The sequence below is a fragment of the Lolium perenne genome, chromosome 6 (genome assembly GCF_019359855.2).
Source record: "Lolium perenne isolate Kyuss_39 chromosome 6, Kyuss_2.0, whole genome shotgun sequence".
NCBI classification, from domain to species: Eukaryota; Viridiplantae; Streptophyta; class Magnoliopsida; order Poales; family Poaceae; genus Lolium; species Lolium perenne.
In genome coordinates this window covers 127,064,407-127,076,552 of record NC_067249.2, presented here as the reverse complement: position 1 = coordinate 127,076,552, position 12,146 = coordinate 127,064,407, and the positions used below count along the sequence as shown (strand labels likewise).

Genomic DNA, 12,146 nt, shown 5'->3' with positions numbered 1-12,146 from the left:
TTTATGTCATTATTATGCGTTTTCCGGAACTAACCTATTGACGAGATGCCGAAGGGCCAGTTGCTGTTTTCTGCTGTTTTTGGTTTCAGAAATCCTAGTAAGGAAATATTCTCGGAATTGGACGAAATCAACGCCCAGAGTCTTATAATTGGACGAAGCTTCCAGAACACCCGAGAGCCACCAGAGGGGAGCCCTGGGGGCCCCACACAACACCCTGGCGCGGCCAGAGGGGGGCCGCGCCCCCCTAGTGTGTGGGCCCACCAGGCCCCCTCCGAGGCTGCCCTTCCGCCTATTTAAGGTCTCCGTCGCGAAAACCCTATCACGTTCGACGAAACCAGAGAAAACCTTCCAGAGCCGCCGCCATCGCGAAGCCAAGATCTGGGGGACAGGAGTCTCTGTTCCGGCATGCCGCCGGGATGGGGAAGTTCCCCCGGAAGGCTTCTCCATCGACACCACCGCCATCTCCATCAACGCTGCTGTCTCCCATGAGGAGGGAGTAGTTCTCCATCGAGGCTCGGGGCTGTACCGGTAGCTATGTGGTTAATCTCTCTCCTATGTGCTTCAATACAATAATCTCATGAGCTGCCTTACATGATTGAGATTCATATGATGATGCTTGTAATCTAGATGTCATTATGCTAGTCAAGTGGGTTTTACTTATGTGATCTCCGGAGACTCCTTGTCCCACGTGTGTAAAGGTGACAGTGTGTGCACCGTGTGGGTCTCTTAGGCTATATTTCACAGAATACTTATTCGCTGTTATGAATGGCATAGTGAAGTGCTTATTTATATCTCTTTATGATTGCAATGTGTTTTGTATCACAATTTATCTGTGTGCTACTCTAGTGATGTTATTAAAGTAGTTTATTCCTCCTGCACGGTGTAATGGTGACAGTGTGTGCATCGTGTAGTACTTGACGTAGGCTATGATTGTGATCTCTTGTAGATTATGAAGTTAACTATTGCTATGATAGTATTGATGTGATCTATTCCTCCTTTCGTAGTGTGAAGGTGACAGTTTGCATGCTATGTTAGTACTTGGTTTGGTTATGTTGATCTGTTATGCACTCTAAGGTTATTTAAATATGAACATTGAATATTGTGGAGCTTGTTAACTCCGGCATTGAGGGTTCGTGTAATCCTACACAGTTAGTGGTGTTCATCATCCAACAAGAGGGTGTAGAGTCTAGCATCTATCTACTTATTCTGTTATGTGATCAATGTTGAGAGTGTCCACTAGTGAAAGTATGATCCCTAGGCCTTGCTCCTAAATACTGCTATCGCTGCTTGTTTACTGTTTTATTGCATTTATACTGCCTGCAATATTACTACCATCAACTGCACGCCAGCAAGCACTTTTCTGGCGCCGTTACTACTGCTCATATTCATTCATACCACTTGTATTTCACTATCTCTTCGCCGAACTAGTGCACCTATTAGGTGTGTTGGGGACACAAGAGACTTCTTGCTTTGTGGTTGCAGGGTTGCATGAGAGAGATATCTTTGACCTCTTCCTCCCTGAGTTCAATAAACCTTGGGTGATCCACTTAAGGGAAACTTGCTGCTGTTCTACAAACCTCTGCTCTTGGAGGCCCAACACTGTCTACAAGAATAGAAGCACCCGTAGACACCAGGGGTTCTATTTGGAGTCGCCGTATATCCAACTGGGACATTCTCAAGATCTTTTATAAAGAGTAGAAGTTGTATATTTTATTCATACCTTGAACTTGCGATGTTTACGGTACCTGGGTCACCGCACCCGACCACGCCGATTTGCCGTTGCCGGTTACAGCTACGTCTTGCATCTAGTTTTCTCGCGTCTATTGCAACCGAGCATCGAGTCAGGCTGCTACTGGAGCTGGGCTGTTGTTGGGAAGCACTACTAGCACTTAAGATGCTCAACAAATTTTGTTCTTCCGCTGGTCGGGAAAAAAGGAAGAATAAAGGGTCACATGTCGTTTTCTGGTACCGTCATTCATTCTCACTCTTCGATGATTTTCTACGGTATCCATTCCGACCCTATCTTTCACGTGTGTCTTCATTAGTGCTTTGTTTTTCCATTGAATTTTTCTTGTTTCTCATGTCATGCACGTTCGCTACACCTTTCTTGGTCAGATTTTTTTCTCCGGCTTTTCCCCCCCTTTCTATAGGGTTTTCATGCATGTCTTTGCATTGTAGATCTACACCCATTATCTTGTCGTCAACATTCTTGGTTCGACGATTTTTTTGGGGCTATGAGTTCTTTGCGCAATGCGTGATTCTCTTGATGTGTCAAGTTTTAACAATCCATCTTTTCTTGATGCGGTGTGTCCTTCTCCACTTCGTATTGTAATTCACCTTCTAGTGTTGTTGGCTTCACGTGCTATGATCTTTTATGACATGTCGTTTCTTCCTGTTTGCGTTGATCTATTTTTCGATCGATTTTGGACTAACTCAACAGATTTTAAAGATTCGTCATGCTATGAAACTCTCAAGATGAAGATTTTGGATTATATTTTTGGTAGTTTTGCCTTTCTTCAAATGCAGTGGCATTGCATATGCTTTGCATTAAGGGGGAGGGGGCATGAGTATTAATATTGGTTTATATCTCTAGGAGTTTATATTTGTATTGGTTTACTATCCTTTCTATATAATTTTTTGTCATTCCCAAGCCCTCCGTCATCATCACGATTATATCAAATAAAATTGATAAGTGTAAAATTTATTCATGGGATGCGGATCTGGCTCTGGCAAACGAGGGATGCAATTTAAAGCGACTAAAGTAGCATATCCCCTTTCACCCACGAGTAAGTGTACGTTTTTCTTTGTTGGAAGTCAAACGTTTTTTTTAAATAGCAACATACATGACACCAAATTACTATATTATTCTACTACATGTCAAGATGAATCTAGGATTATTAATTTAGTGTCATAAGTTCTGCTACTTTTTATACGGAGTTAGTAAAAACTAATAAAGTTTGACTTAAAACGGTCTAAATGTATTTATTTGTGGATAGAGGGAGTACAAATTGAGGTTGGATTTCCGCTCGCTTTAGAAGAATTGGTTGATGATAGTGTGAATGCGGGAGAGACTTGTATAGGATCTCTCCATTAGGTAGGATCATAGGATCAACCTAGAAAAAACATACTTTAAACATGCGAAAAAATCTAAAAATAATAAACAACATGCATATAGGTTGTATCTACAACTCCAAGAAATTTCAGCTTAAAATCTGATTTACATTTGGAGAAACAAAAAAGACAAATTCTATTGTGAATAGTGTCATATCTGATTGAATAGTATTTCACACTATTCACACTCAGATTTATCTTTTTTGTCTTTCTAAATGTATATCGAATTTGAAGTTGCAATTTGTTGGCGTTACATATATAACATAGATGTGTGTTGTGATTTATTTTCAGAATTTTTGAACATGTTTTGTCTTTGCAAAAAAAAAAATCTCATAGATCCTATCTAAAACTTGATCCTACCTAAGTCTTCCCCGTGTGAATGCTTCGAGGAGATTTGAGGGAGGCTGATTTGTTGAGAACAAGTAAAATAAAGTGATATAGGCAGGCTATAAGAATTACAATAATATATTTTTGTTGAGTTGGAGAAGAGAGAAGAGAAGTATGCTGTACGGAGATAATATTATATAGTAATATTATGGTACTGCTACATTATACTATTCACTGTGACTAGTCTAAGGTTGTATATAGATTTAGCTATAAATGTGTAGCACTGGCCTAGTGTTAACAGTTAGCTCTACATTAAACTTGGTCTGGTCGCAATGAAACCAATCGTTCTTTGGCATCTCTTTTTTATTTTGCAATGGAGTAAAAGCTTTGACATCATCTCATTAATTAAGAAAGAGTTTTACAACCACATATTACAAAAAAAGGAAACACTCAAGCAAGAGCTGAAACGATGCTCAAAAACAAAAACCTACTCTCACCGCGTGAGTGATCCCAAATGCTTTACATCTCCTTTTGGAAACCATGGTCATGCTTTATCTAAAGCTCGGGAAGGTAGCCTTGGTGGCTAATGATCCCAAGTAATGGTGTCCAACTAGGGATCATACTCCGTTTTTTTTCTTTTTATATAGAGGATCATACTCCGTTTGTTCCGACGAGTAAGTGCAAGTGTCAAACGAACATCGATCTTACGGAGAAAAGGAGCACGCGCGCGAGAAGGCAGGCGCGGATGGGTACGATGTTCTGTCCGGACTCTTCCCATCTTTGAGGGAGGCTGCTTTGCTGAGTGGTAAAGTGTTATCCGTATACAGGCCTGGTTGCAGGGGAGCAGATCGAAACTCGATTTGGCTAGTTACGGTACCTACCTGCACTACTGATCTCGGAAGCGTAAAATATTGCTGCTGTTTGAATTGGTTATGACTTACGATACCCTACATCCTTTGCTTGAAGGCAAAGCCGGCCGCACCTAAACTAAAGGGGGACTATATTACTGCATCGAGATTAAAGAGAACTGCAAGGTGTTCGACACATCCCTTCAAAGAGACCATTTTCTTACAGTATGATCTAGCCAGCTGTTGAGACAAAATCATGCGTCCGGCAGTGAGAAATCAACCTGCCCCCTGCCTAGCCTTCATCCTTTTTCATATGGAGAAGAAAGAAACGTACCTGCAAGGCAATCCTCCGCGTTGCGGCTACGGCCACCATTTTTTCTTTCCGGCATCGGCCTTTGATAAAACAAGTGCAAAGTGGTAAAGTTGCCTGACCATGTGGTAACAAGAGTGACGATCAGGCGTAATGCACCTTCTGGACATGCATTGACAACTGTCATAAACTCATTCATAGGTGAAATCGTCACACCTGCTCCAGATTTTTAGCAACTTAATTTGAACTAACATTAGCAGCTAAAATGGAAATGTGGCCAGCGGTTATCTAAAGAAACAGTACTGTAACAACCAACTTAATTTCTAATATTTTGGCAACTAAAAAAGATTTGGTGCTACAATTCTCATCTGCAGTGTTTCTCTATGGCCGCTGCGCGTCCTCATCTTACACCTCACTATATTCTCGCTCAGATGTTTCATTGTACAGTTCAACTGTGTTTTCACCATATTTCATGTCTCAAATGGTTTCAGTATAAGTATGATTTTGTTTGTACATATGTTTCATTGTGTTTTCATACCGGATATACAACTCGACTTCCAAGAGCAATAGAGCATATGCTCGTGCATGCGAAAAAGTTAGGAATATATATCATTAATACAAAAAAAATAGACATGTACACAGTTTGTGTTCCTTGGTTGTCTGCAAGTTTTTGTAGAGAAAACACAAATAGTATGACCTGTATTAAAAAAGATAAGTTATATGCCAAATTTTGGTGCTTCTTTAGAGTACTGAATTTTATCCTTTTAATCGTGGCAACACATATGTTGATTTTAGCATGCAAATTTGCATGAACAGGGATACCATATAGAAGAAAAAGGTATGTTGCTTCCATGGTGGAGAAAGAAAGGACCGATGGGACGTGATGAAAGAGTGTCACTATGTTGTATCCATGGATCTCAACGCATAGATCGATGATAGCAAGAATGCGGATGAGAGCGCATGGTGGAAAATATCTTTTTAATGAAATTTAATACCATTGACTATCTAGATCTTGGTTCAGTATGGTACTAAAGGTCCTCGTACTTTCAGATGATTTTCTTTTAGGTTGTTGCCTTGGATCTCGCTAATACAACCTTCTTTGGTTTTCGTTACATAGATATTTTTTCTAGGTACAAATTATTTAAGATATTATACCAACCATGCAATGACTTTGCATCTAATAAACCACTATTTATTCATTCGGTGCTTGCATTTTCCGAAGGCGCGCCTTTTCCGAATGGGTTCAACAACAACAACTTTTGTTTTTGCGAAACACAGTAGATCGAGATGCGGAGAATCAGAAATATGTATACACAGTAACACACTCACCCCTGCGAGAACACGCACATGCATATCCTACCCGTATGAGCATCTCGGAGAGACTGAGTTCAAAATCCTGATCCGGCAGGTCATGAGATTGACAATGCCACCACATAAACCTAATATTTCTATCAATATTTTTTTGCAGAAACTAACTCATTTTTTTAACTGACAAGATAAACAATAACAACGTGTCAATGATCAGATCATACATCCTCCTCCTTCATTATGTGGGAGCTCTCATAGTTTACCCGTTTTGTCACTAGATTTGTGTTTGGCCTTCTTCTATCCTTGTTATGGACCAGAGATTTAGAACTATCGCCCATATTGTTTTCTGTTAAAGTGCACGATTAAGGGTCAAGAAAATTCGTCATATACATTCCGTTAAGTGGGCAAAACTCAAATTTAAGGCTACAATGTGACCAAGTGGAAGTATAATAATTACATTTTAGATTCCTTTAGTAGATACATGTACCAAAATGTCGAAACATCAATTACATATTCTAAAAACTATAGTTTGCACTTTTTTTTTGTGGAACTTCACTCTTAAGGATGTACAATGTCAGAGAAATAAGAATACATTAGATGACTTAGAATACATTTGGATGAGTTCTACATCCGCACGACCGCTTTATGCATATAAATGGTTTTGCAAATTTTAAGTCACCTAAAAATAAGCTAAATCTCAGTTGACTTCAAGAACATTAGATTGCATCGTGATTCGTGCTATCTTATGAGTTGCATATGGGTAGCAACTGATATTTTTCTAGATGCATATGGGTAGCAACTAATATTTTTCAGTTGCATATGGGTTGCAACTAAAATTTCTCAGGTTGCACATGGGTTGCAACTTAGAAAAAAAATTGTAGTCCGTTAAATTTGCTTCATGATTCATGCCAACATATAAGTTACACATAAGTTGCAACTAGATTGTAACTAACTGAGGCTTTGATGATGTCACCAACTGCGATTTAGTTAAATCTAAGTGAGTGAGACCTAGCCATACCCATATTTAAACCGAAATTGCATAACTAATTAACACGCTTTATATATTCTCAAACGAGGAAGTACATTACATCCGGATGCAGCGGGGGCAAAAAGATGTAAGCAAAACATGATGCAAGAACGGTACCTAATAAGACATCGAAATTCTAATAAACCAGACGCTTTTTGTAGTACTAGTATCATATAAGGAGTAGTTTTACTTATACTTTAGTGACACGCGTATATATCCCCTTTGAGTCTTGGACGACGTTCTTCACTCGATGAGGTTCGTGATGGCCGAGCATACGGCAGCTATCTGCACGGAGTAGTCGCTGTATTGCGTGACCGGCGACGTGACTGGGATGCCGGCCTTGGCGAAGGCGTCGTCGCACCGGTGCGCCAGAGCCGCGGCTTCCCCGGCCTTCTCCTTCCCCTCGGCGTAGTCGCGGCTGTTGATGTCGTCGTGCGCTTCGGCGAAGGCGAACCCCATGCCATCGTACAGCTCCTGGCACTGGCCCAGCGCTGCCCGCGCCCTGCCGTCGTCCGTGCCGTGCTTGGCCAGCAGGGCCTCCATGTCGTAGACCGCGTTGTCGGCGTTAACGACGCCCGTGAGGGCCGCCACCTTGGCCAGGCCCCAGGTATCCGCGCTGGGGCTGTCGTGGTGTTTGCCCAGCTCCGCCACGCAGAAGTCGTAGTTCACGCGGCCGTCGCTACCGGCCGCCGCCTTGCAGGTCGTGACCACCGTTGCCTCGACGACGCCGCTCATCAGCGTGAGGGCGGTAGCTACGGCGAGCGAACAAGCAGGTGAAGGCTTCATCCTTCTTGTTGGTTTTGCCTCCGAAGGAAGTGATTAAGTTCGTATGTTGTGGTGTGGATTCTTGTTTGCTCGGACAGGAATGATTTGATCTAGGACTGAAGGACTATGTATTTATAGGCGCAGGTAGCCGGAATGCTGAATGCCGCGAGCACGACTGGAGGAAGGAAACCTTCCCGAAAGGCAGCGGGGGAACACGCGGGCGCTCCCGGGTCGACGCATGTGGCGGCGTGATGCGGAGCGCCCAGCGAGGAATTCCGATATTTTTTTTTTTTTTGGCTCCTCTTATCTAACAGTCCGACTGAAAAACGTACTGTTCTGTTCTTACTGTACCTCAGCTGTAGGGGTTCAAATATGCTCTCCACTCCTATCGAATGGCCCTTTTTTGTCCCCTTAATTTCTTCTAGCAATTGAAAACAAATTTCTGAAACAATGGAAGAAAGAACTCCTAATCCTGCAGACCTGACCATCGAGATGCTACATCGGGAGACGGGCGATAAGATTTTTGGGGAACGTCTCGGCGCCACTGCTCGTTGTTGTTCGTGTTTCTTTTTCACCGGTTCATCTGCATCCTCGATAGATCTACGATTTTAACAACATCATGGACGACACCAACAATAACCATAATGATATTGTTGTTGGAGCGATCTTACTGTTCGCGATGTACGTGATCCTTATCTGAAACCTTGTACTACTAATTGTTCCATATTTAAATCTAGTGCATGTGACTAATTTGATGTGTATGATTAAATATGCTAGTGCATCTATAATATTCCTTTCGGTAGTTAATCCCACTTAAAAAATATCTATTAATCTAACACCTAATTCGAGAATTAAAGCAGAGAGCGATGATACGTCTCCGACGTATCGATAATTTCTTGTGTTCCATGCCACATTATTGATAATATCTACATGTTTTATGCACACTTTATGACATATTCGTGCATTTTCTGGAACTAACCTATTAACAAGATGCCGAAGAACCAGTTGCAGTTTTCTGCTGTTTTTGGTTTCAGAAATCCTAGTAAAGAAATATTCTCGGAATTGGACGAAATCAACGCCCAGGGTCCTATTTTGCCACGAAGCTTCCAGAAGACCGAAGAGGAGACGAAGTGGGGCCACGAGGTGGCCACACCCTAGGGCGGCGCGGCCCAAGCCCTGGTCGCGCCGACCTGTAGTGTGGGGCCCTCGTGTGGCCCCCTGACCTGCCCTTCCGCCTACTTAAAGCCTCCGTCGCGAAACCCCCAGTACCGAGAGCCACGATACGGAAAACCTTCCAGAGACGCCGCCGCCGCCAATCCCATCTCGGGGGATTCAGGAGATCGCCTCCGGCACCCTGCCGCAGAGGGGAATCATCTCCCGGAGGACTCTACGCCGCCATGGTCGCCTCCGGAGTGATGAGTGAGTAGTCTACCCCTGGACTATGGGTCCATAGCAGTAGCTAGATGGTTGTCTTCTCCCCATTGTGCTTAATTGTCGGGTCTTGTGAGCTGCCGAACATGATCAAGATCATCTATCTGTAATTCTATATGTTGCGTTTGTTGGGATCCGATGAATAGAGAATACTTGTTATGTTGATTATCAATTTATATCTATGTGTTGTTTATGATCTTGCATGCTCTCCGTTACTAGTAGATGCTCTGGCCAAGTAGATGCTTGTAACTCCAAGAGGGAGTATTTATGCTCGATAGTGGGTTCATGTCTCCGTGAATGCGGGAAGTGACAGAAATCTCTAAGATTATGGATGTCTTGTTGCCACTAGGGATAAAACATTGGTGCTATGTTCGAGGATGTAGTTACTGATTACATTACGCGCAATACTTAATGCAATTGTCTGTTGTTAGCAACTTAATATTGGAGGGGGTTCGGATGATAACCTGAAGGTGGACTTTTTAGGCATAGATGCATGCTGGATAGCGGTCTATGTACTTTGTCGTAATGCCCAATTAAATCTCACTATACTCATCATAATATGTATGTGCATGGTCATGCCCTCTTTATTTGTCAATTGCCCAACTGTAATTTGTTCACCCAACATGCTGTTTATCTTATGGGAGAGACACCTCTAGTGAACTGTGGACCCCGGTCCAATTCTCTATCTTGAAATACAATCTCTTGCAATCTTGTTCTACTGTTTTCTGCAAACAATCATCTTCCACACAATACGGTTAATCCTTTGTTACAGCAAGCCGGTGAGATTGACAACCTCACTGTTTCGTTGGGGCAAAGTACTTTGGTTGTGTTGTGCAGGTTCCACGTTGGCGCCGGAATCTCTGGTGTTGCGCCGCACTACATCCCGCCGCCATCAACCTTCAACGTGCTTCTTGACTCCTACTGGTTCGATTAAACCTTGGTTTCTTACTGAGGGAAACTTGCCGTTGTGCGCATCACACCTTCCTCTTGGGGTTCCCAACGGACGTGTCAACTACACGCATCAAGCAAATTTCTGGCGCCGTTGCCGGGGAGATCAAGACACGCTGCAAGGGGAGTCTCCACTTCCCAATCTCTTTACTTTGTTTTTGTCTTGCTTTATTTTATTTACTACTTTGTTTGCTGCACTATATCAAAATACAAAAAAAAATTAGTTGCTAGTTTTACTTTATTTTACTGTCTTTATTGCACTCTATATCAAAAACACAAAAAAATTAGTTACTTGCATTTACTTTATCTAGTTTGCTTTATTTACTACTGCTAAAATGGCCACCCCGGAAAATACTAAGTTGTGTGACTTCACAACCACAAATAATAATGATTTCTTATGCACACCTATTGCTCCACCTGCTACTACAACAGAATTCTTTGAAATTAAACCTGCTTTACTGAATCTTGTTATGCGAGAGCAATTTTTGCAGTGTTAGTTCTGATGATGCTGCTGCCCATCTTAATAATTTTGTTGAACTATGTGAAATGCAAAAGTATAAGGATGTAGATGGTGATATTATTAAATTGAAATTGTTTCCTTTCTCATTAAGAGGAAGAGCTAAAGATTGGTTGCTATCTCTGCCTAAGAATAGTATTGATTCCTGGACTAAATGCAAGGATGCTTTTATTGGTAGATATTATCCCCCTGCTAAAATTATATCTTTGAGAAGTAGCATAATGAATTTTAAACAATTAGATACTGAGCATGTTGCACAAGCATGGGAAAGAATGAAATCTTTGGTTAAAAATTGCCCAACCCATGGACTGACTACTTGGATGATCATCCAAACCTTCTATGCAGGACTAAATTTTTCTTCGCGGAATTTATTGGATTCAGCTGCTGGAGGTACCTTTATGTCCATCACTTTGGGGGCGGCTACAAAGCTTCTTGATGATATGATGATTAATTACTCTGAATGGCACACGGAAAGATCTCCACAAGGTAAGAAGGTAAATTCTGTCGAAGAAACCTCTTCCTTGAGTGATAAGATTGATGCTATTATGTCTATGCTTGTGAATGATAGGACAAATGTTGATCCTAATAATGTTCCGTTAGCTTCATTGGTTGCACAAGAAGAACATGTTGATGTAAACTTCATTAAAAATAATAATTTCAACAACAATGCTTACCGGAACAATTCTAGTAACAACTATAGGCCATATCCTTATAATAATGGCAACGGCTATGGTAATTCTTATGGGAATTCTTACAATAATAATAGGAACACACCCCCTAGACTTGAAGCCATGCTTAAAGAATTTATTAGTACACAAACTGCTTTTAACAAATCTGTTGAAGAAAAGCTTGGGAAAATTGATATACTTGCTTCTAAAGTCGATAGTCTTACTGCTGATGTTGATCTTTTGAAATCGAAAGTTATGCCTAATGAGAATCATCATAATAAAATTGTTACTACAGCAAATGCCATCCAAGTTAGAATTAATGAGAATATAAGATTGATGGCCGAATTGCGTGCTAGGTGGGAAAGAGAAGAAAATGAAAAAGAAGAGAATATAGCTAAAGTTTGGACTATTACCACCACTAGTAATGCTAATGCTACACATGTTGCTGCACCTCCTACTATTAATAATAAAAGAATTGGTGTTAGCAATGTTTCCACTTCTAATGCAAAGCGCGAGAAACTGCCTGAAACTGCTAAAATTGCTGAAACTGCCTGTGATAAAACTGTTGAATTTTTTTCCAACATTGGGGATGATGATCCCATTGCTTTAGATTATAATGGATTGAATTTTGATGATTGCCACATCTCTGAAATTATAAAGTTCTTGCAAAAACTTGCTAAGAGTCCTAATGCTAGTGCTATAAATTTGGCTTTCATGCAACATATTACAAATGCTCTCATAAAAGCTAGAGAAGAGAAACTAGAACGCGAAGCTTCTATTCGTAGAAAGCTAGAGGATGGTTGGGAGCCCATCATTAAGATGAAGGTCAAAGATTTTGATTGTAATGCTTTATGTGATCTTGGTGCAAGTATTTCTGTTATGCCTA

The 12,146-nt window shown here is 41.3% G+C and overlaps 1 protein-coding gene across 1 annotated transcript; it reads right to left on the bottom strand.

Annotated features, from left to right (window-relative positions):
- Nucleotides 1-6,944: 6,944 nt before the first annotated feature.
- On the bottom strand, nt 6,945-7,844 carry LOC127330391 (pectinesterase inhibitor 8-like). Its single transcript, XM_051356618.2, has one exon. The coding sequence runs from the start codon at nt 7,715-7,717 to the stop codon at nt 7,175-7,177; it is 543 nt and encodes a 180-aa protein (XP_051212578.1). The 5' UTR covers nt 7,718-7,844; the 3' UTR covers nt 6,945-7,174.
- Nucleotides 7,845-12,146: the final 4,302 nt, after the last annotated feature.

Excerpts from the sequence above, each read along its gene's own strand:
- LOC127330391 (XM_051356618.2), bottom strand. The coding sequence starts at position 7,717 with ATGAAGCCTTCACCTGCTTGTTCGCTCGCCGTAGCTACCGCCCTCACG.